Source organism: Chaetodon auriga, chromosome 17 (assembly GCF_051107435.1).
Source record: "Chaetodon auriga isolate fChaAug3 chromosome 17, fChaAug3.hap1, whole genome shotgun sequence".
NCBI classification, from domain to species: Eukaryota; Metazoa; Chordata; class Actinopteri; order Chaetodontiformes; family Chaetodontidae; genus Chaetodon; species Chaetodon auriga.
Window position 1 is genome coordinate 20,963,784 of NC_135090.1, and position 23,762 is coordinate 20,987,545.

General features: G+C 46.5%; 1 protein-coding gene across 2 annotated transcripts in view; it reads right to left on the minus strand.

Annotated features, from left to right (window-relative positions):
* The window catches only part of pvrl2l (PVR cell adhesion molecule related 2 like), a 260,909-nt gene that overhangs the window by 117,233 nt on the left and 119,914 nt on the right, over positions 1-23,762 (minus strand). For both annotated transcript variants that reach the window (XM_076754006.1, XM_076754005.1), the window contains exons 4-6: positions 21,537-21,830; positions 17,636-17,753; positions 17,204-17,352 (exon numbers count right to left, since the gene is read on the minus strand). In XM_076754006.1, the coding sequence (XP_076610121.1) occupies positions 17,204-17,352; positions 17,636-17,753; positions 21,537-21,830 (561 nt within the window). The remainder of the gene's footprint in view (positions 1-17,203; positions 17,353-17,635; positions 17,754-21,536; positions 21,831-23,762) is intronic.

A 23,762-nucleotide genomic window follows, 5' to 3' on the forward strand; every position in this document is an offset into this window, starting at 1 on the left:
TCATTACTCCTTTTCACCTTGAAAGCACATCTGTGTTGCTTTCTTCCTGCAGGAAACACACATTCAAACTCACAAAGGACATGCCTGAGTTGTACCTACATGCATGAGCACACACACATCAGCACAATCCACAAACACACACACACACACACACACACACACACACACACACACACACACACACACACACACAGCCTAATTAAGTTTTTCCCATTCTGCGGCCCCCTGCCGGGGTTATGAACTTCAGGAGGTTCCCCAAGTGTCTCCCCACCTTCCTCTTCAAGCTATACACTCACTTAGCATCCAGCTGCTGCACACACAGTCGCTCATACTAACACTCAATAAATGACTCACTTGCACACAGACAGACACACACAGACACACACACTCCACAGCTGATTTCCCCCACTCCTGGCCCCATTCACCTTAATAACCACCCTCAGCCTTAAGTGTAAATGAACAAAAATTGCAGCCTGTACAGAGTTTGTGCAAGCCTTCACGCACACACACTCACACTCACACACGCACACACACACAAGAGGGTATGAACATACAAAAGCACCTTAACTGGCCTGTGAAAAGCCATTGGCAGTGTATAAGTGTATGATCACACAATGAGACTGCTGGCCGCCGTTTCTCTCCTTTACAAACACACACACACACACACACACACACACACACACACACACACACACACACACACAGCAGTGCACAGAGCTCGCTCTGGACACAACGCCACAGGAGTACAAGGCCTCAGAGGGAGAGAACTCCAGCCAAGAGTTTTACTGAGCGCAGATTAACTGTACACTTGTAAAATGGAGCCATAAAAACACACTGCAAGGCAACAAAATGGAAGCAACAGGACTTGATATTGATTTTGAGCGCAATGTACATCCACTAACACCAGTCAGATGATATTAACCGCCTGTGGTGTGCACTACAGTGCACAAACTGAGACTATTAACAGATTTAGGTGGAGCTGCACTGCAATGTGTTAGGAAAAAAAAAAGACTTGAATCTGTTTTTCAACAAAGACTGAGCCGCGTCAACTTACTGCAAAAGTCATATTTGAAGAATTTGCAAAATCTCAAGAGATAATCAAGGTCAGTTCAAGCTTTTCCAACGGCTCAAACACACCAGCAATTATATTTACTTAAAGGTATTTTCTCCTGAAGCAGCAGGTTTTCTGCCGTCCTTTCATGATCACACAAGGTTACACTTCAGTGTAGAAACAGCTTTTCTCACTGGTTTTCAAACTCTATAGAGTTGCTTGTGTTGAAAGGGTTTCAAGACCTCTGAGCCTTTAAACTTATTATGAGGCTCGTACACGGGGGTTCATCAGATAATAACGATTTTACTTCCAAACCAGAGACCTGAAAACCTTTTGTTTCAGCCGCACAGTCTGCAGCGCGATGGAAACGCACTCCGAGGTGTGAAGGAAATGTCTCCTCGCCTTTTCTGCCTTCTACATGATTATACGGGCTTGTGCGACATCCTCGAGCACCGGATAAGTGGGTACGCCTTCGAAATTTGTGCAAGGTGAGTGCTGTGACCTTAAAAGGGTCGAGAGCCTCCGGATCACAATTACGCTGCAGAAAGTGAAATCTAAGTAAGGAAGGAGATGTGTGCTCGTTTTCTGTCAGACGAGTTATGTCTGCTTAACAGGCAGGCTGCATGCTGGACCATTTCACGTCCTTTGTTCTTAATTATCCGCCCTTAATAAAGGCATTATGGTATCTTATACGATTTTATTACAGGTTCTCAGTAACTTAATGCTCGAAATTCGACTTTCCAGAAATCTAAAGCTGTTTTGTCGACGCTGGCAAGTGCAAAAATTCGCCGCATCCGGACTTCCTTTAACTTTTTTTGAAATTTTCCTGTTGTGCTGGCAGATAATTTTGTTTAAGTAATAATTTCCCATTTTACTGATTTTGTTTTGTTTCTGAGAGCTGAGTTTTTTTTTGCAGTGTAGCCTTTGAATCTTATTACAGGTAGAAGACTGCAGTTAAGTGGTGCATGCATTTTGTAAGGCTGATTTAATCAAAAGCAGATTGCTACGTAGAAAATGAGCACTTACTACCCACTGGGCCAGCAGGGTGGCCTGTGATTACAGAGACAAACCTGTCATATAAAGAGGTTTGATTCCAGATCTCTGCCTAAGGATGTCAGCACGCCCCCATTTTCTTCTTCTGAGCCAAGTTTACTTTGTTACAGCGTCTTATATGCTTCATTTATTTTTTCACTCCCATTACCAGAGAACCACGGCTGGTAAACAAAAAGTCTCAAGACTCTCAACTTGCTCGTTTACTGGACAGTTTTGGGAAGCCGACATGTCGCCAGGGTGAGAGAAGTACTAGAAAAGAAGTGATTTCAGTTCCTGTAATGTTTGTGTTCCCTGCCATAATTTCTTGTCCCTGTGAGGACACATGAAGAAGCAGCCGAGGACCGGTCCGGGCTGCAGCTTCCCGTGGGTTCAATTTGTTAAAGCTCAGCCTTCCAGAGACGAGAAACTGCTCGGTGTCAGGTATCAGCATCAGAGCATACATACGCTACAACCTTGACGTTTTGGGTGAAGTCCTACAGTTGGAACACCGTTTCTCTTAACAAGCTGCACCACATGGCTCTTGGAACAACACTCCTGAATTCAGGGGTTGGGTTGCAGTTTTAATGGCACTGTCTTCACCTATGGAGCCCAACCAACTGGAGCAAAAGAGTAAACACGTCACAGTCTGAGTAAAACGTTCCACCCGCGTGTGCTTATCTCAGACTGATTTGGAAGGAATCTAATTACCTTGCTGACTTAAACGACCCTTATGTTTGTACACTAAATTATTTATATGATGCAAAGCTGCGACTGAGATTATGTTTTGTATTTTTGATCTGCGGCGCTTCCTTCAAACTTTGAACCAGCAGAGATGATGAAAAATACCCTCCGTCAGCCAGCCGTGTCCACATAAAGAAGCATTTAATGCAAATCTGTGGCGATCCATCATCCAACTGTGGCGCTTACTCAACGCATGTGTGAACAAGCTACTCTCACTCTCACTCACACACACACACACACACACACACACACACACACACACACACACCCACACGCACCAGCCCACCACACACTTGAACACAGAGCCGTCAACTTGAGAGGGTTCAGTAGTTTAATGAACATTATTGATGGCGAGGCTACAGCACTGCTGGCGTAATTAGTGTGATGTCTCACACCTACATGTCCGTGGCTTCATTAATTCAGTGCGGATTCTAGCTAATATGCATGGGCGCTCACACACACACTCTCACACACACACACACACACACACACACGTCATATTCCAAAACTATGGTAAGTGCTCTTGCTTCCACACCCCGTCTGTGCTGCATTATGCACTGAATTTGCATTGCTGCTGATGCTGTGTGTGTGTGCGTGTGTGTGTGTGCGTGTGTGTTTGGATCCTGTATGTGTGTGTGTGTGTGTGTGCTCGTGCCAGTGTTGTGCACTGTCAAATATATTTTTTGTCTTATTCTGCTTGGCTGAATGCAGGGAGCTGATTGGATCCAGACCTTGGCTGTTGATACTGATCAACAAAACCAGCTGAGTGAAAAACAGCCATCAGCCTCCCTCTCCCTCCTCTCTCTCCATCCCTGCTCGCCCACTCTCACTCTATCCATCTCCCTCTCTAAGTCACCCTCCACTCCTCCATCAACCCCCCCCCCAGTCTCCTCCACTGCTCCCTCCATCCTCCCTCCCTCTTAAATGGGGTGGTTTGTGGTCGGTGACTCATTTCTAAGCAAATCTGGACCTTGGAAGAGAGGGGAGTGAAGGGGGGGGCGGGGGTGAGGAGGGGAGAGGAGGGCTAAAGGGGCCCAAGAGACTAGAAAGAAAGAGGGGGGGAAAGAGAGAGAGAGAGAGGGAATTGAATATGTGCTTGCATGCCTTTGCTCATTTCAGATGGATCACTTCCATCCTCTAAAAAGAGAGAGAGGGGGAGAAGAAGAGGGAGGACGGGGGAGCCAGCGAGGGAGGAAAACAGCAAACCCAGTGTGGACAGGATTAAAGCCTCTCTCTAAAGCCACTGCTCTTTTTGCTCCCCTCCCCTCTGCCCTGTTCATGAATCTGATCAGGAGCACGAAAATGAAAAGCAAACACCAGGACAGCAATAATGCCCCCCACCACAGACTGACATGCTTATATCACGTGCTGTCATGGAGGTTGTTTCTGGTAAATTCCTGCCTGTTCAATACTTTATGTCTGCGTAGCATTCAGTCTTGGTGTTCTTGCATTGCTGTGTGAAAGGCTTGAAGCAGATTTTCTCCTGCGTGTGCCCTTTGCTGGAATGGAGTATTGACTGAAGGGTGTGGGGGAGCCGGGTGGAGTACACCTTTGTGGAGGGCACCAGTACGAGTTGATTCACCTTATAACGCAACTGAGACTCGCTCTGCGGCGACAGGAAGTGCCAGTTTTTAAGGGCAAATGGCACATAGTAATCTACGTACTGCAGGAAGCGACGGGGCTTATTGGAAATGTGACAACACGGTGCGAGGCAACAGCAATTAGCAGCAATTACAGCAAACAAGCAATCGCTTTAAACTTTTGTGTTCCTTTGACAAAGACTGAGCTTCGTCTGCTGAATCAGAGCAACGTAATCACGTCTGACCAAATGAGGGGCTCAGTGTCTTAATGAAACCTCGACCAGATAACAGCGGCGGTGTCGCTGGGGGTCTTCTTTTCTCACACTCTGAAGACAGTATCCGAGTGCTTTAGCATTAACAGACACCTGCTAACAGTAGCTTTTAGCTTCCCTCCAACTGGTTTCTATGGTGGGAGGCTAAACGCTAACTAATCTTGTCTTAGCTGCTAGTGGTAAGTTAGCCTTCACGACGCATCGGTCCAGCTGTGCTGCTGCTGGGAGCCGTTGAGGAAATGTTTAAGCGTTGTTAAGCTGACCTCCAACAATCTGTGCTGCTGCATCCATCGCATCCACACTGTATTCTGTCACTCTTAGATAAGGCATACAGGAAGAAATCAGCATTCTTGTGTCCTGATTGGACGACTGTTTGTCCAGTTATGGGAAACTGCTGTCAGTGGACACAACAGCAGCCCAACATAAATCAATCAACAAATTGGAGAAGCAAGTCAGAGGTGTGGAACCAGGCTCCTTTTGACTGTCTCCTGGCCTCTTCCCTCCCTTCGTCTCCTGCTTCCTGCCTCCCTTGCTTACCTGCCTAAAAGGTCTTTAAGCATATAACCTCTGTCTCCGTCAAACATGTAACCTTACATCCGTCCTTCGCTCCCTCCTCCTAACCTTCCAGCTCTCCTCCGCCTCTCCCTCACTGCTCATTGATCAGTCCGTAGTGGATTAGCTGCAGATTGTGATAGCAGTCTGACCCCGGCTGGCCATGAACAAGCCCTGCTAGCTAATTGAAAGACAGCGCGCTGGTCTGCAGGATTAGAGGCCGCTCTGTCGGGCCCATTACTACACACATGCACAACCACGAGAAAGCGCAGCGACACACAAACACAGAACAAGATGGGCGGTTTATTGAGGTTTTTGGATGTGTCAGGCCAGAAGGGAATAGCCTGCAACACTGAGAGAAATGAGAAATGTGACTAAGCCCTAGACACAAATCGGATGTTTTGTGTGTGCATGTTTGTCTCTATAGAGTGCAAGGCTGTTCGTGTGTGCGTGCATGCACTCTATCTGCTTACGTAAGTAACTGTGTGAGTCTCTACGTGTATTTGTGTGTGTATCTGTACCTGTGTGCTGGAATGAACTGCATTAAAAAATAAAAAATAAATAAAAGCAACAAAAGCAGCTGAGCAGTAGCAGAAGCGCAGAGGTAATCATGGACCGCTCCCTCGCCGAGCTTCAGCTGCAGGTAACACGACTAACACCTGACCCAGAGAGTCCAGCGAAGACTGAGCCTGGGCAGGGGTCCCATCCCAAATGTGCATATACGAAGAAATGTGTGTGCAGAGGCAAATGTGAAGCGTAAGCAGAGTGTGCGCTGGTGCGTGCAAGATGAAGGATGGCGATTTGTGCATTTGTACCACATAATAAAACCACAGATGTACTGCATGCACACAGCGCACAGACTATATTTGATGTATGTAATGCGCATTATATAGTCTTTCTGGATGTGTGTAGTGAACTATTACATGTAATTCTTGCCCGGAGCCAGACAGCTGAAGAAGTTCGGACTTGGATGGCGGATTGAGAAAAACCACAACTACTGAAAAGAGAGAAGAACTGGAAAGGAGCCCAGAGGAGGTGGATGCAGTACATGACGAGTCTATGCGTTAGCGCGCGCTCGTTTGTGCATTCATGGGTCACCCACACGCTGTTTCTCCCTGATTGAAACCAGCAGTGCCTTGGCTCAAGCTCAGCTCCATCAATGAGCTCACCCTTCTCGTCTGACTGCAGCAGTAAAAGAGAAAGTCTCGCCTGCGTCAACGCGCACGGGCCCCAAACGTAAAATATTTAGGCAAGGAACGTCGAGAAACAAGTACCTCTCTTTAAAATATTTAGACTATATACCACGCAACACTCAACCCCCTCAACCCCCTGCTCCGACTCCAACTCTGCTGGCTACATATCAATAATGCATCCTGTTTCGACAAGATGGATACATTTCAAAGTAGAGGCCGGGTTTGGTTGATGGAAAGTCGAATATACCACAAACCAGCTTGGCAAGTTTTTCAACTGGAACTCGCAGTGGGTGAACCTTCAGCGGGTCCTTTAAATGACGCCGCTGTAGTAAAATATGAGGACAGGGGTGACATTTTACGGCTCATTTTGGAAAATGATTGATGCCGCTGCCATTCCACACATGTTTTAAGCAACAAAGGCCTCTCAGTGGTCAGTTCAGTGCTCATATTGAAATACTGCAATGCCAAGAAAGCCCTTATCAAGCCCTTATTAAGCCCTTATATTTCACTCTGAGTTTCAGACCTAGTCATTAACTGCCAGCAGGGTCCAGCAATGTCACTTTAACCAAACAAGAAATTCAATAAAACTTCCAAAACAGTATTTTGAAACAGTGCAGACCTCCGTCCTCCAGGACTGTCAGCTGACATTAGAAAGATCTTTCTGATTTCTTGTGCATCAAGTCACAGAAATGAAATCAAAGGACCAGCATTAGATATGTGTCCTGTGTAGAAAAGATGTAGACTCATCTTAACTGGCTTACTAAGACGGACGTCTTTTCCCCTGATCTGATCTCGACCTTTACCTGGTGGCAGTTTTCGCCTCTGCCTCTTTAAGTGTGAAAGGTGGTCTTTGATGAGCAGAGCGTTCAGATGAGGTGTTGTTTCTGCGTCGGCTTGTAGACGAAGCCCTCTGTTCTTGTGGTCTCGCCACGTTTCAGTTTAATTCTTTGTCTCTGGTACCGCGGCTGTCTTGAAGGACAAAAAAGGGACAGCCGCTGGCTGAGAATGTAACACCAACTTTTGGCTGGCTTCCCAGAAAATAATCTAGCATTGAGACTTGGTAGGAATAACCAGACTTTCTTCTGTGGAGCCAGCACCCTCCCTATTCCTCTGTGTTCACCTCTTGAACCCCATTTTTGTTCATTTCCGTTAATCAAAGGCCTAATCCCCTCTGTTAATTCTGCTAATTTGTTCCTGTACCACACAGCCACTTTCCCAAATTCACAGCTATTATGCTCAATGGAAGTATTTTGTATTTTAAGCTAATTATAGGCCTAATCCTAATTAGGTGTCATTTATGTACACACACACACACGCACACACACACCAGGAAAATACTCCAAATATGCACCTATTTCACTCTACTTCAATTAGGACTCCTTTAATTACGGTTTGACTGAATTCTGTAATTCCTGGGAACAGACCTTTAAATGCTTTGCCTGGAACATTTACATGCAGCTCCGACTGTTCGCCTGCCTCAGCACACAGCTGGAACGGACAGCGTACTGGTGGCCTCTGTCCGGTGTGCATTTGAGCTTTTCTGCTGCACGACTCCCAAACTGTGCGTCCTCTTAAAAAGCCCATGCACGCCAAGTCGGCAGTGAACCTCACATGGAAAAACTATGTTTCACATTTGACATTTTCGTCCTTCGGCGGCGACTACAGAAATACTGATGGAGTGGAGATGCGGTGTTTAGGACAGGCTACACGGCCGCTGCTGCACTCACACAGGCTGAACTGTTGACCTTTCAATAATGAGAGTTTCTCTCTCCCCCACAGGCCCCCCCTGCTGCCCCCAACATACAACCAACCCCCCCCCCACACACACACAGTACACACATTGAGGAACATGGTCCTTGAACGACATACTGCGGATCATAAAATGTTAAAGAGCGCACAGTGCTACGCAGCCGAAGCAGTGACAGACTGATGATTTGTGATTACGCGAGGATGTGCGTTACTTTCACATAACCGCACAGCTCTCGAGTCGTGTCCTCCTCACAGTCCCAGCTGTCGCCGAGGTGCAGCTTCTGCTACTTACTGGAGCAGTGGAGCAGTGTTTATTGTCATCTTGATTCAATATACAAAAGGTTTGCATTTAAATAGACGCTGGACCAAAACAAGAATAAACATCACTTAGAATTTAATTGCTAGCATGTGGGATAGTCCACTCCCACCCATCGCTGAAACAATAACACTCCGCCGAGCCGGACGACTCTGCCTCTCATCAGGGGGTAATTAGTCTCCGTGTCACACGTTATCTTTTGATAACTGTACGGGACAGAGCAGATAATTGCTGACAGAAGTGTTATAATTTACCAATTCTCTCACTATTTGCCCTCTTTCCGTTTCGGTTTATGATTTCCTGCGTTTCCCACACACACGGGATCAGCTTGTTGCATTCAGCACTGGGCTCTACACATCAGTTAAAAGGGTGAATAATAATACAAAAATAAGAGCAAGAGAGCGACTGTTTGAATGTGAGAAAAAGAGAGCTGAGGTTACACTACGCTAGTGTTTATTTAGGCTGCTGTCTGGGTCTTTTCTGTGACAGCTGTCCTCCATATGATTATTAAACGTTCAAAAAAGAAAGAAGTGGGTGTTTAATTCTGAGGAACTGACATCTTGTGGTGCTTTCGGCTGAGCCCTGGATGTTTGGTCTGTTATCTGCACTTTAAAATGCTGTATAATTATGTCTCAATTGTAGTTATCAGGCTCTATAATGTCATATTGTGCTGAGATATTAAAACAGGGGCTCTCAGAGTGTAGTCGGGAAAAACGGATCATCTCTTACTCCATCAGACCTCGGGGGACAGATAAAGCGATCTGTCTTATCTGCGAACAGGTGAATTCGCGCTGAAGGAATTTAATGTTAAATGCCACGATGAGCGCAACACAAAGTTCACTGGTTTTCCTGCGCGGCTGTCAATCACACGCTGGCTCCGGCACTCAGTCATCAAAAGCCTGAGAATCACTCTATTAAAAATAGTCAGGAAGTATTTGATGAGACAAGGTGCTGACGTGACAAAGAACACCTGTGCTTATACCAATAACACTGATATTTTACCCATAATGCAACATGAGCGCCGGCCTGTGGCGACAGCTCCGGCAACAGAGTCTCATCATCGACCGGCAAACGTCACACGACTGGAGGCCTGATTATTATTATTAATTGGTCAATTAACGCGAGCAGCGCGGCGTTCGGTCTGACTGCCCCGGCCGCTCTGTCTCTGAGACACTGGACGAGCTCCAGTCACAAACGGCAAACACGCGGCGGTGGAACTGTCACAGACAGACGGTTTTCTTTCTTCCTTCCTGAGCCCTGCACCGGTGGAGGTAATCTGTTGACTGGATGGTCATCCTGCTGGGAGACAGATAGAGAAATAGGCTGAAGTTACTGCTGCCGGGCAGCCGGTGATACTGAGGTGAGATACGAACCTCCCTCCACCTCAAATCTCTCTATGTGGAAAGCTTCACACACCCCCACCCCGTGTGCGTTTGTGTGTGTGTGTTTGTGTATTCCCTCCAGGTCTGTGCGTGTGATAAGCTGCAGCCTGGAGGCTCTCTCCTCAGCTCTTATCTCGCTGACAGACGTTACCCCTGCGTGGCCACGGCCCCAGCAGTCACACCCAGGGGGCCGGGACGGAGCTTTCTCTGTGATTTCTGGAAGTTTCTATCAGATTTCCTCAGCTTTGTTTCTGAAAACTGTTTTTAATACACACACACACACACACACACAGCCCCCCTCCCAATTTCTTGGTTCTCGGTTCAGGGGGGTAAACTTAATCGGGAAATCACTTTGCTGTGGAAGTGAAGCTCATCTGGATGAAATCGTCGTTTCTGCCGACATTTGGATTCACCCGAGCTGTCAGAAAAACACAACTGATAGCAGATCAGTAATTATGCCGAATGAAAGTCACAATAACATTAAAAAGGATTTCTGCAGCGTGGAAACGACACTTGTTATTATTAAAAGCATTTGATATTCAACATCTCAACTCAATCCCTAAAATAATACATACAGAAGAGGCCGACGCCGTCCTTAAACTTTTCACCATCCGCCCCTCGAGCTCTCCGACCACCCGCACTAAGAAGCGACTGAAGAACTCTGGTTGTGACGAAATGACAAACGCTGTAACGCCGTGATGAACACTGGCACGCCATTTCCTCGTGACTTATGAATTCTGTTATTGTTTGCAGTTTGCTGTTATTGTTAAGAGCCACGCGCGGCACGCTGTGTTTCAGCAGCGTCGCAGGAAACCGGCCTGCACTGAACGCCAAGCAGCTCTGATAAATCACAGCTGTATGCGAGCGAGTCCAACACAGGTAACAGTAATAAGAGAACAACAAAGAAACAGCAAGGCTTCCGTATTTTGCCAAAATGATTTGAATAAACAAATATTACACCGCTAATTGATCCTGTGAGGAAATCTCTCTGCAGACAAAATGAAGCAAGGAGAGCATCTTCTCACCAAAATATTTATTATTATTCAATTATGGGATACCACCACAGTTCATCTCAGGGGATTTTGCAATTTTTTGCTCTTAAAACACTTATTTTGGTGTGCTGAGTTGTATTTCTGGCAGGTTTTAATATCCAAATAAGAGTGAAAACCCCAAAGACTGAGGCAAGAACCACAACCAGACATACCGTCCACACCTCCACCCACGGCAGAAGAGGGCATGTTGTTCTTTTTTCCTGCATTTCGCTCAATCAGATACTACAGTTTTGCGGCCCGGGGGCCAAACTGGAGGAAAAGAAATCAGAGATTGAGAGCGAAGATTAGACGGGATTGGACTGGTAGTCTAAACAGGCGGCCGTTTCCTGTCTGTTACTGCAACACGTCACACTGTACACACAGGATATACAGGAAGCCCTGAAGAGCTGCGGAGAAACGGTGGTTAGCGACGGCTTTATGTGTGTGAGAGGGACTGAATGAGAAGGACTGAACGACAACAACAAGGCCAAGGATACGCAGAGGACAGAGTTCACAGCCTGACGGCCCGAGGGAAGGAGCTTTTTCTTACCCGACTGTTTTAAAACCAAGTCAAAATTCGGTCCATTTCAAGCAGCATCATTTGTTAACATGGCGACAAACATGGCGTTACTGATGTCATCTAATATACAGCACCCTGCACACTGAGTCAGAAAGATGGCTGATGAGCAGAACTTTGAGGCCAATGTATTGACTTACAATGCACTAATATTTAGAATATATCATACTGATATTCCGCGATCACTCAGCCTGGTCTGTGTGTGTCTGCATACTGTGTGTGTGTGTGTGTGTGTGTGTGTGTGTGTGTGTGTGTGTGTGTGTCATTAAGCCTGTGCAGAGGTTAGCGGGGGGGGTTATGTTCGAGAGAGTTAGCGCCAGCGCTTCTCCCCCATGGCTCGATCATCTGATTATTTCATGCACAGAGCTGCGTGGGCCAATTCGTCTGTGTGTGCATGTGCAAAACGCTGTGTGTATATGCAATATGTGTGTGCGCCTCTGCAAAGCGAGTGTGTGTCTTTCCAGTGGACAGCTATCTCGCTTGCCACAGGCAATCCAGGAAATGCTTCTCCACTGGTCCCCTCAGATGTGACTGTGTGTACGAGTGTGTGCACGAGTGTGTGCGAGTGTGTGTTTGTGTTTGAACGGCAACAACAGCCCCCAGCCCAGTGCCAGCTGGACGCCCCATGAAAGGACTGGATGTATGGGGGGGGGGGGGGGGGTGGAGTGATGGGCAGAGGGGCAGAGGACAGAGGGGGTCACAGCCTCCTGCCAGTTCGCTCTTTTAAACTGGACCAGAAGTTATGGGAGTTTTTAGAGGACTTTCCTCGCGCTCTCCTCCTGCTGCTACCTGTTTGTGTCTCTCCACTGCTTTCGCTTTTTTTTTTTTCACCCTCTCTCCACCCCCCAACACTGCCTTTATCTCAGTTTTCAGCCCTTCTGCAATCTCTATGTCTTTTTTCTGCTGCCCACCCCACCTCATATCCCCTCCCATCCTCCACTCTAATCATTTTTTTCTGCCAACATCCTCTCCCTCCCTCCCTCCCTCCCTCTCTCGCTCTGTGCACGGTGCACTGGGAAGATCCAGCTGGCAACCAAGCAAGCCATGCATAGCTGGCATCATGTGCGCGCCAGCGGAGGGGAGTTCAGGGTGGCGCTATGGTGTGTGTATGTGTGTAAGACAAGATTAAATAAGATGACACTTTATTAATATTTTTGTCCCCTTCAATATCTACAACATGTGCATTTGCACCCCCAAGTAAAAACATGAAAGCAGCAAAGGACTCTTATTTTGACGAACCGCCAGAAGGCGACTCATACATGCAACAATGCTTCCAGTAAAGTAGGTGGTGGCAGTATGCAACCACAAAAACAATCAAAAATAATCTGCCATTATGCAGAGAGAAGGAGCAGCTCTGCACGGCTGATAACCGCAGAGGAAGAGAAGGAGGAGGTCCAACATTTTTTCTCAAAGAGCCTCAAAACCAAGCGAGTGTCACGTTCCCTTTCAGCACAAAGGTTTCAGCTAATGGCTCCCAGTGTTGGCCAGTTTCACACTGTTAACATACGGCACTGATCCACGTCAGAGGCACAAGAACTGCCAATGGGACCAGTAAGAGTAACCCTCCAAGTCTTCGCTTTGACAAGCTCATTTTCTCAAAGGTTCGATCAATGTTTTACTCGATTATGATGAAAATGTGTTTTCAGTCGGCTTCGATATCCTACAGTTGAGATGTACAGTACGTGATTTCTAAATATGATTCCAGACATGTGGGATGTTTTTAATGTGCAGACGTGAAATCCTCTTCGATCCTAACGTGTCATATGTTCCACAGGTCTCGCACTGAGTACCGCCTTGTACCATTCAAGCTCTTCATTAAACTCCTCTTTACTCTCCCTCGTGTCTCACCCATCTCCCTCCATTTCCACCCCCCACGTCTTCCTCCTGTGAGCCGCGGCTTCGACAGAGGCCGAGGAGAAACCATGACACGTGACGGCGGCTTGACGGCAGCAGAAAAGCCAGACAGCACGGTGCTTTCATCTAGCATTTAACAGAACGGAGAGGAGCCGTTAACGGTTCTCAGCAGGGAAATTAGCAGGGTGTGTAGGGCCCGTGTACACAAAGTGCTTGGGTATTAACTGTTACATTATTGAGAGCCGGGGCCTCCTGCGCCTGACAGTTTAGATCTCATGCTGAGAGACTGGAACTAGCTCCTATCGCTACAGTCAGTGGTGCGCTGGTGATGGTTTTTCTGCAGGAAACACAGAACAAAAGTGGGACCTCTCTGATCCAAAGACGCAGCATTTGACTGAGGTCAACGGGCGAACGTGAGACACCATCGGTGAAACCTTTGGAAAACAGCTTTCTGTGCCACAGCCAACTAATCTCACATGCTAACGTTTGATATCGTGAGCTAAAGCTGCGTCTTGTGCTGAACTAATTGGCCCAGCGCATGCATGGTACTGCAGCTGGCCACGGAGAAAGCAGCATTTTAAAACGCGTTGGGCTCTGGCACAGCGGTTGGAGCTTTCCATTGTGAAGCAGGTGTAGGAAATGCAGCGTAGCGGGGTTCGTGGGGCTTTGTTGGCGTACATAAGACGATGTGACATTTTCAGCGGATGATTTTTAAACATCGCAGGGAGGAACGGCCACAGGGAGCTGCTTAGACGAAAAGAAGCAACACACACTCGTTGCCGTTTGTGCAAATCATCTTTCATTACTTCCACGACAGAAAGCCGTTTGAGCTGCGCGCACGCCGATCAGAGGATCTCATTGTCGGGCTCAGCATGGGTATCGCAGCTGTATGGGAAAACTATTTCATGGTACAAGCACAAAATGTTGGTTTGCTTCGGAAATTTGGTTGCTCGTGTTTAGTTTGGCAGCTCATTGTTGAGTTCACTTGTTTCTGATGATAAAAACATTCATTTTCTGTAACAGACTTCAACTTCTTACACAGGCGTCGTGATGTTTTGGTCAGAAGTTACATGACGATATATGATGTGTTCAGCGGTTTAACTGCTTTAATTAGCACCTCACATGTTGCTGAATGAGTCGTTTGGAGTTTTCCCGGTGGGCTGCTTTCACATTTGGGCTGACGCAGAAGAAGTAAATAGTGAGTGAGGGAGGGAGTCATTACTGGTCATGATTCAACTGATTCACCACAATCAGGAATGTATTTAATGCATGTTTTGTGATGCTAGTAGGTACTGACATGGTCTCGACTGGGCTAGTTTGGCCACCTAATACTAATTACTCAGCAGCTTTTGTCTGTGGATGGGGGAGAGCTGTGGTGCGTGTTATGTCAAGATGAGCGCTGACTGAACGTCGACTGCTATTGCGAAATAAAACGGCTCTTTCAGTGGTCCTCTCCCAAGATTAGTTTTAGTCCTTTTACTGGGGTTTTGATGAGCTGGTCTAATTCAACAGTCCAGGGACGTTTCTCATTGCCTGACAGTGAAAAAGAGTCGAGCTGGTCTTTCCACCTTGACACAGAACTAGACATGCAAATTTTAAAAGAAGTATCTGGTCCACAAAAGCCAGTTTTTCCTCAAGCTGCTGTTTTATAGAATCAATTTGATGGTGAAATAATACAATTTGCATTTTAAAAAGTAGCAGAGGCACACAAAGTGAGGATTTCTACAGTGACGAACGAGGCAGGATGGTTGAGCACATAGAAACACATTTCACAGCTTCGACTCCCACAACAGCCAAAGTCACTCGTCTCTGGTAGTCGTCTCGAAGTGCCCTTGAGCGTTGCAGTCCCTGTGCACTCATGGGAGGTCATTTTGCATGAGTGTCACCTAAAAGCTGAACAAAAGCACGGCGCCGTCTCACCTCGCCAGCTTCACTCTACGGCCTGGCACTCGGCTTCTATACGTAAACGCTAAACTGAGAGATGAAGTCTTTGCGTTGCTTCATGCGTGTTTAGTTAATTTACTGCAGTGGAACACAAGCAAACGTGAAACACCAAGGGCACATTTAACACGGAGGAGGATGAATCACAAAATCTGGGCTTGATCTCACATTTCTGTGTGCGCGACTCCTCAAAAGTCCTCAAGGTATGTGAGTGTGTGTGCTTTGTGAGTAATGTGTGGACTCAGAGATTTTACATGTGTCTGTAAAGGATTTCAGTGTTAAGCTTACGTGTGTGTGTGTGTGTGTGTGTGTGTGTGTGTGTGTGTGTGTGTGTGTGTGTGTGTGCTGGAAGGGGAAAGAGTACCCTCCCAGATACTTTGAGTCAGGCTCAATGCTATGCTCGCAGCAAGAACAGTAGCAGCTTAGCCACTTGTGAACCTCCCACACATCCCTCCCAACACACCGCCTGGCTACAAAGCATCTTTGTTCTCCGAGGAGACAATTCAAATCTCCAGCTCCGATTTCCCACGGATTTTTCTAAATGTAGCTTTCTCTCAAAAGAACAGATTTTTTTTTTGTTTAGTTGTAAAGCTCAACATGGTGATTATTCAAACTAATCCTTGAAAAAAAAAAAAAAAAAAAGATTTGGAGAAGAAGGGCGGAAAGTGTTTTGACCAGTCAAGCAGGCAATGTGGAGTGCAACACTGTGGGAACACACACACGGTGATAAAAATGACACTCTAACAGGTTTAGAGGCCTGACTGCTGATGTGTAGTGAGGCATTTCAGCATGTGGACATGTTCCTGGGATTGTGTGTGTGTGTGTGTGTGTGTGTGTGTGTGCAGGTATGTGTGTGTGTGTGTGTGTGTGTGTCGGATCCATTGGTGAAAGTGTCAGAGGAAAAGAAAAAAAAAACCCAGACCGAACACTGTGGCGACAGCAGCTGAATCACCGGACTAGCAAGTGTCAGAAGTGAGAAGACCCAGCAGAAACATGCAGACATGACCAACAGTCTCAGCAGACAGAAGGAGAGATCCAAAGGTAGAAGAGGAAAGAAAACTTCAACCGAAAGAAGACAGAGCACACGGAGCGCTCATGCCGAGGAGGTGTTAGTTGTTATGGAAAAGAAACAGAGGATGCAAAGAATGGAAATTGGAAAAAGGAAAGAAAGAAAAACAAACCTGGGCAAACTGGCTCACACCAACTTGAACCCCTTGGAAGAATTTAGAAACGCTCCAACAATCCCAACACCGTCGCGTCCACCGCAGGGCCAAAACGCCGCAACGAGGGCCTGCTCTCAGACTCGTAAACCACAGTTCACATTTAATTTACATCCAGCAGAGCAACAGTTTCCCGGTCGCAGCGTGGCCGTATAGACTCCAGTTTCAAGAAAGTGGTTTCGATCTGAATTTTGAGTTGGCCCTTGTCCTGCAATTTGGCCCTGCTGTGGGGAAAGGGTCAATCAAAAGCCTCTTCTGCGCCTTCCTGAAAGGCGGCCAGCGAGGAGGAAAACATGAAAAAAAAATCCAATGTGAAGATTGAGAGAGACAGCATCCCTGCAGCTCTCAGACCAGCCCTGATCCCAGCATGTGTGTGTGTGTGTGTGTGTGTGTGTGTGTGTGTGTGTGTGTGTGTGTGTGACAGAGAGGTTTACGTATGCGTGCATGCATGTGTGCAAGTGTATCTGCATGTCTGAGCAGCGATGTGGCCTGTATGTGCGTGTGAATATCACGGACTGCACATGTGCACACACATCTGTGCACAAGCCAATGTGTGCAGGAGCATCAGACGACTACAGTGACTCACAGTGTGTGTGTGCGTGTGTGTGTGCAGGTAAATACACATACACCTTTAGTGTACTTGATGCGTGCATCTGTGCACGCTTCCACACATGTACAGCGGGTCTGTGTGTGCGTGTTTCGACGGACTCACCGATGACGATGGTGGTGATCTGGTGCCGGCTGGCCCCGTGCTTGTTCTTGACCTCGCAGATGAAAGTGGTGTTGACGGCGTCGTCCACCTTCCTCACCGTCAGCTTGTTGCCGTCCACCATCACCGTGTCTGGCAAAGAACCGGACGCCCTGGAGAGGAGGGAGTGGGGGGGGGGAGCAGTGAATAGGGCATGTATTTTGAGATATTGGACAAAATAATATGAAGAATAAAAATCAGAAGGACAAAGATGGAGAGAGGACACATTTGTGATCTCAACAGTCAAAGACAGCATCAGTAAGAGCGACATCACAGCAGCCGTTCTGTCTCCCTGCTCAGTGTCCCCCATCGGCACGAGACGACAGAAACGCTGTGACTCCGAGCAACTAGAGGGAGACGGATCGACTGCACAGATGGACGGAGGGGGATTCTTACGCGGTCCAGGTGATGGTGGTGGGCGCGGGGTTGGCGTTGGCCTGACAGAGGAGTATGACGTCTGAGCGGCCGACGTACCAGTTGTTGTCGTAGCCCTCTATGGACACGGAGGGGGGGTCTGAAAGAGAGGAAGATGATAAAGGACACAGAGTGAGAGATTCACAAAGCTAACATGTCACTCACGAGCTAACTCTTCAACAACGCCATCTTTGTTTCAGTGAAATCGTATTTTGCATGACATGGTTCTAAGCTAACACCCATGAGCCTCGCCTTCCAGAAACAAGCCAGTCAGTGGTGAAAATGAGAGCGGCACCCTCTTTCAATGCGCCTCTACACCCTTTGCTGCGGTTGTGAAAAAACACGGCGCCATAGTTTGACAATTTCATCCAAAATTGATGCAGAAGCCAAAAGTGAATTAATCTAAGCTGCAGATTGTGTCTTGAGTTTTCCCAACAGCACTCTTCAGCTTTCACCTGCCGTTAGCAGCACATGTAACAGAGTTTGAGGCTTAGTGATTGGATGTTTCCTACTGAAAGGCTCCCTGGATGTCATACTTTTCTCTCCTTACATGCTTTTGTGCTCAGCCTTGTACCTTTGACATTTTTATGAAAGAACCGCTTTTTTTGACACAGCCACATCGATGCAGACTTTCCTTCAAATGTTGTGGGAGCTCCTACTGACGATGTCAGTTTATCTGCACGCTTTTTGAATGCTTTCAAAGAGACCAACAAAGAAAATATAAGATCCTATACAACAAATGAAAGCATGGAAGGGCTCATGATATTCACAAGGATATTCTTTACCATACTGGATCACATACAAAATTATCAAAATACAGTAATCAAAATGTTCCACTGTTATGCAAACAACCTTTACAAAACTAAGCTCAGTGTCTTTTCTTAATAACTACAATAGCAAAACTCTTGCTCTCTCTCTCCAAATACAAGTTCTCCTCATGCTCTTGGTCTGTTAACTTATCTAGTTTTGGACATATTTGCACAAATCTCTTTTCAGTTTCAACTGTTCATCAAACTTGCAGTGAACTCCTGCTCAAGTGGTCACTAGTTTAAAGTCTGCTCCTCTCCTCACCTCACATATTGGCTGTTGCAGGAACGGGCGGTCAGCATCGTCTAGTTTTTAGCTCATAACAAACACATATAATAAAACTGCTGAATTTTATATGTGGCGCTAAATCCTGTGATTTCTCTTGAGTGTTGGCAAGACCTTTTATAAGAGTTCATAAAGTTCCCACTAGCAAGCAAGCTAGTGGGAACTAAACAGGACATCAAGCTCTCTTCATGAGATTCTGCCATTTTTAGATGTTTTGTTAATCTGTGTCAAAATGTTGCACGAACAAAAAACCTCAAACAAGAAAAAAAAAGGATGCCATGCGTGTATAACGATGTGTGTAAGCTCCGCCGTAGTAAAAATGTCAAAAACGTGGAAAAGGAAACCTCGCTGCCTTAAAGAGCTTTTCCCTCCTGAAATGAAGGCGCTCTCATGCCAGGAGGATGAGAAAATCAGTTAGTGTCACTCTCATATGTCTTACGTTCAAGTGAAGGCGAACCAAAGCGACGCGTGTAGGAAGTTAAAACAGGCAGAACAGAAAAGCTTGGCTCTGCTTCCCTTCACACATTCCACGTTAACAATCTGCAGACTGAGAGCGAGGAGGCCGGGCGAGGAGTGCGAGGAGAGGACAGTGTGTCGAGGCAGCGAGAGAACGACAGGAGGGCAAGTACAGTGTGTGTGTGTGTGTGTGTGTGTGTGTGTGTGTGTTCCTCCTAGAGAGCGCTGACCTATAAAAGCTGATCTGAGTTACACAGCAGACAGGAGACGTGATCCCTCACACCATCGCTAAGCTAACACATACACAACCAGGAGTCGCTCTGTGCAAGTGTGTGCATGCTCCTGTTCTTCCGTCTTTGTGAGGACCGGTTTTGAGCGTGAGGACATTTTTACGGGCCCTCGTCTCAATTAAAGGCCGTTTTCGTGTTGCAGTTGAAGTCATTAAAGAGTGAGTGAAGAAGCGCCTGCAGTGAATACAAACATGTTTATGTGCTTCTTGCACACACTGACAGTTTAACAGATCAGATCCCTCAGCCTCGTTTGTGTTTTTGTGGTGACACCCACACACACACGCACACACACACACACACACACACACACACACACACACACCCACACACACACCCACACACACACACACACACACACACACACACACTGCACAAACACAGAGCAGATTAATGCATCTGTTCACATACATGCTGAGATGCAGTCGCAGATATGTTTCTTAAAAGCCGGTGGAGATACTCAGCCGCAGGCAGGCATGACCCATGCATGTGAGGGGTCTTGCCTTCATGAGGAAGGATTTCTCAAACGTCTTATTTCTTTCAACATCTTGGCAGGCAGCTTGATTATGTGTGCGTGTTGTGTGTGTACATTGTCCAAACACTGCTGACTATAAAAAGAGGCTAAATCTATTCAATCTTTGCAGGAAATGTCAGCAAGGTCGCACAGCTGAGACAATGCTGTCAGCATCCCTGAATCTCTGCAAAGCCACGCCGAACCTGTCTAATATTTTAATCCCGTGTTAATTAGCATGGAATGGAATGGATTAGATGGAAGTAATGTGTGTGGGCATGTGCATTCTTGGTTTCTACACTCCTGAGAGCCAAACGATGACATATCACAGGTGCTAACATGTTGCGCATCTTACTGTTTGAGAGCTGTTCTTAAAGCCTGGGCTGAGGTGTAAGTTTGGGCGTTACCACAGGCATCCGTTTCATCTGTCCTCATGTGTAATTACAGAATCTGGATTCATTTGTCACAATCTGCTTAGAAATTAACAGCTGAGAAGAAATGGTGGCGAACACAAAGACCTTGGAGGATGCTACAATTAATGAAGTGCACGGCTGTTGAAGGGCTAATCACCAAAGGATCACAACAACAAAACCGAAACGTCGATTGAATGTCATAATGGTGTGTGATGCATGTATGCCGGATCACTTCTTTAATAAAATGTGTATTAGTCATAAGCTTCTTAATGGACTGGCTGACCAGGAATCATGTGACAAGCATATGCTCGGTGAATAAAGGTTTAAACAGCTTTAGCCGTGGTGCAGATGGTTTGAAGTATGACTTTAAGCTCTTCTCCAACGTTGCAACATTCACCCAGAGGGACATCCACGCAGCTGACTGCATAACGACCCGCTCCCGTAATAAATTAAATGTTAGGGAGTGAAAACTTGTACAGTAAATGTACCTTCAAATGGCCGTCACACGGTGCTCTGCAGGGCTGCTACACTGTATGAACACAGGCCTTTATACAGCCATCTGTTACAGAAACATTGACTTTTACAGCAAACTGACAATATGGGTTATTGTATTCCTGTATTACACCCACAGTGTTTAAACCATGCAAATAAAATGAAAATGTGTTTTCAGATGCTGCAGCAAACAGACCAGATGTTTTTATTATTTGGATCATTAGAGAAGCGACTTAGGAATTGCTTTACAGTGTGGGTGTGTGGAGAAAGTGCTGCACGATAACATATTAAAGTATCATCTTCTCATCGTCGCGGTCTCACAGCTTGGATACAAATGTGGGCTGATTGTTTTATAGTTGCCAATGTGGGTAACGTCTATAGTCGAGCGGTGAAGAGTCTGCAGGTGGCTGCCAAAGTAAAAGCCCAAAGGCTCTGGCAAAGCACCGGTCTGTGTCTGAAGTTTTTGGCAGTTGGCACTTTTGGATCCAACCAAGTGATTCGTATCCGTAGTTAGGCCCATGACACACGATAGCAGCAGTACAGGGGGCTACGCATCACTCAACATTTATGTTCAAAAAGACATTATTATGAGGAGGTAACAGTTTTAAAGTGTGCATGTGTGTCTTCCTTACATTCCACAGAGAGCCTGACAGGGTGAACCCACGGCCGCTCCTGCGTCCTCTGGTCGACCATGCAGCTCACCTCCCTGCCGTTATCTGCCGGCGTGGGAACCAGCCGGTACTCGCTGCGCACCGTCACCGTCCCGTCCGGCCCGTTGGTAGTGCTGGTCGAATAGTTGCCTCCGACCGAAGCCAGCCACTTGATGGTGGCTGCCGGTTTGCCGTCCGCCGCCTCGCACTGGGCCACCACCACCGACCTGGGGCCCGCCTGGACGGTCACAACGTTGGCTGAGTTCTTGGGCTTGGCTGGAGTGAAAAGAGGGGAGAGAAAGAGAGACACATAGAAACAGGGGAGTTAATGTCAGATGGAGAAAGAGCGGTGCAGAGGAAGCGAGGAGATGATAGGAAACAATAAGTAAGAGGCATAAAAAGTGCAGAGAAGGAGGCATCCGACCGGTGTGACCCTCGGCCACTCGACCGGTGTGACCTCAGCCACTCGACCGGTGTGACCTCAGCCACTCAACATCACAGCGACAGAGAGAGAAAATACAGCTCGATAAAGGCTTACAGTCTGAAAATGTAAGGCTTTTTAGAGCATTCAAATTTTTAAATCCAATTAATATATGTTTCTTCATGGTTTAATGACAGCTGGTATGGTCTTAGAATAATCCAGGACAAAGCTCATCCTACGCATACTGGTGAACAGCTTGCAAAGAAAAACTTTTCAGGGAAAAAGTTCAAAAAAACAACCTCGTCTTTGGTCTTCATAATGCATTTTTGACATCAACCAGTGGGTTTGCAGGGAGCTTCATCATCATAGGATTTTTTTTTTTTTTTTACAGGTAGTCCCTCGACTGAAGAGAAAACCTCAAACATAGCAACAGTTACAACGCTTTCACATTATGGCAGTGATATGCAAAACACCGCCTTCCCTTGTCCTATCACATTAGCTTTGTTAAATCAAACCGGATGCGTTTTACAAAGTAGCACTGCTCCATGAAAACACTCTTTGCTTCTTAAAGGGAAAATCCAACCTCTGACACACTATCAATCAGTCTGGAAATGTCAGTGAATGCCATTATTTTGTGATGTCAAGTGTTGTAATTTACGTTTTTTAATACCCACTCCTCTCAAACACGTGTTACACATTTTGTGCTGCAGGATGTGATTTAGCAAATTTCCCTTGAACGCCCTTCAGTCTGTTGTGTGCGGGTGCATGTGTTCAGAGACAGTAATAGACATGCTGGAGTTGAAAGATTGAACTTATGAAGAAAAAGCCAGGCAATTATTGAAAACATGCTTTTTGCCGGTGCATTGCCTGCTGGTTTATTGAGGCTACTGTCAGCGGAGAAATGGGTTTGTCTGTGTGTTCTTTGGTGGATTTCTTTCAGCTGAATGAGTGAAGAAAAAGTCCCTGCTCTTTAATTCTGACGGGCAAACACCAAAGTTTAGATTTCCATTAATTTTGTAAATGGACTGGACGGCTAATGCCTCAACAACGCATCTCAACAGTGGCATACTGGGCTAATCTGGACAATTATTCATGATAATAAGAATAAATGATACCACAAACCAACAAAACAGACCTTTAAATGCTCGCCGTATCACTCGCCTTTAGCATTACCCTCAACATCAAGGCCTTAAAAACATTGGAATTGGTTTAATATATTCAATGGAGGTCTTATTTTTAAGGCCTCATCACACCAGCTTCTCAAATGAACAAATATTTGGTGTCAAGTTCAACCTGCGAATTTGCCAACCAATTGTAAGCCATTCTGACAGCGGCGACCTTTAAGGAAGCAGAGAACCGCAGGGTCGGAAATGGGGAAAGCTACGGTAGCGGTGTTGCACCATCTGTCTTAGTATAAATGGCTCCACAAAGGAGGCATGGTTTCATGACAGTTACGAGACACAAATCAAAGATACAAGAGCTCCTCTGGAATAAACTGTGAGAACATGATGCCCCACAATCCCACATTCACACCCACTCCTTGCTGCAACCGGCAAACTGAGCCGAGGTGAGAGAGGAGCCAGGGTTTGGACCTTTCTATCGAGCTCTCTTTTTCTTAATTCATTTATTCTTGACACAACTATTTCTGTCACTTTTCATGTGAGCAACCGGGTGAACCGCCGACTGTCTTCCAGGAGAGACTGTCTGAATGGTTTTAAATGGCATCGCGTCTCCGCCCTCTCTACGCCATTCAGAACAACTATAAACACCATCGATTTCCAACGTGG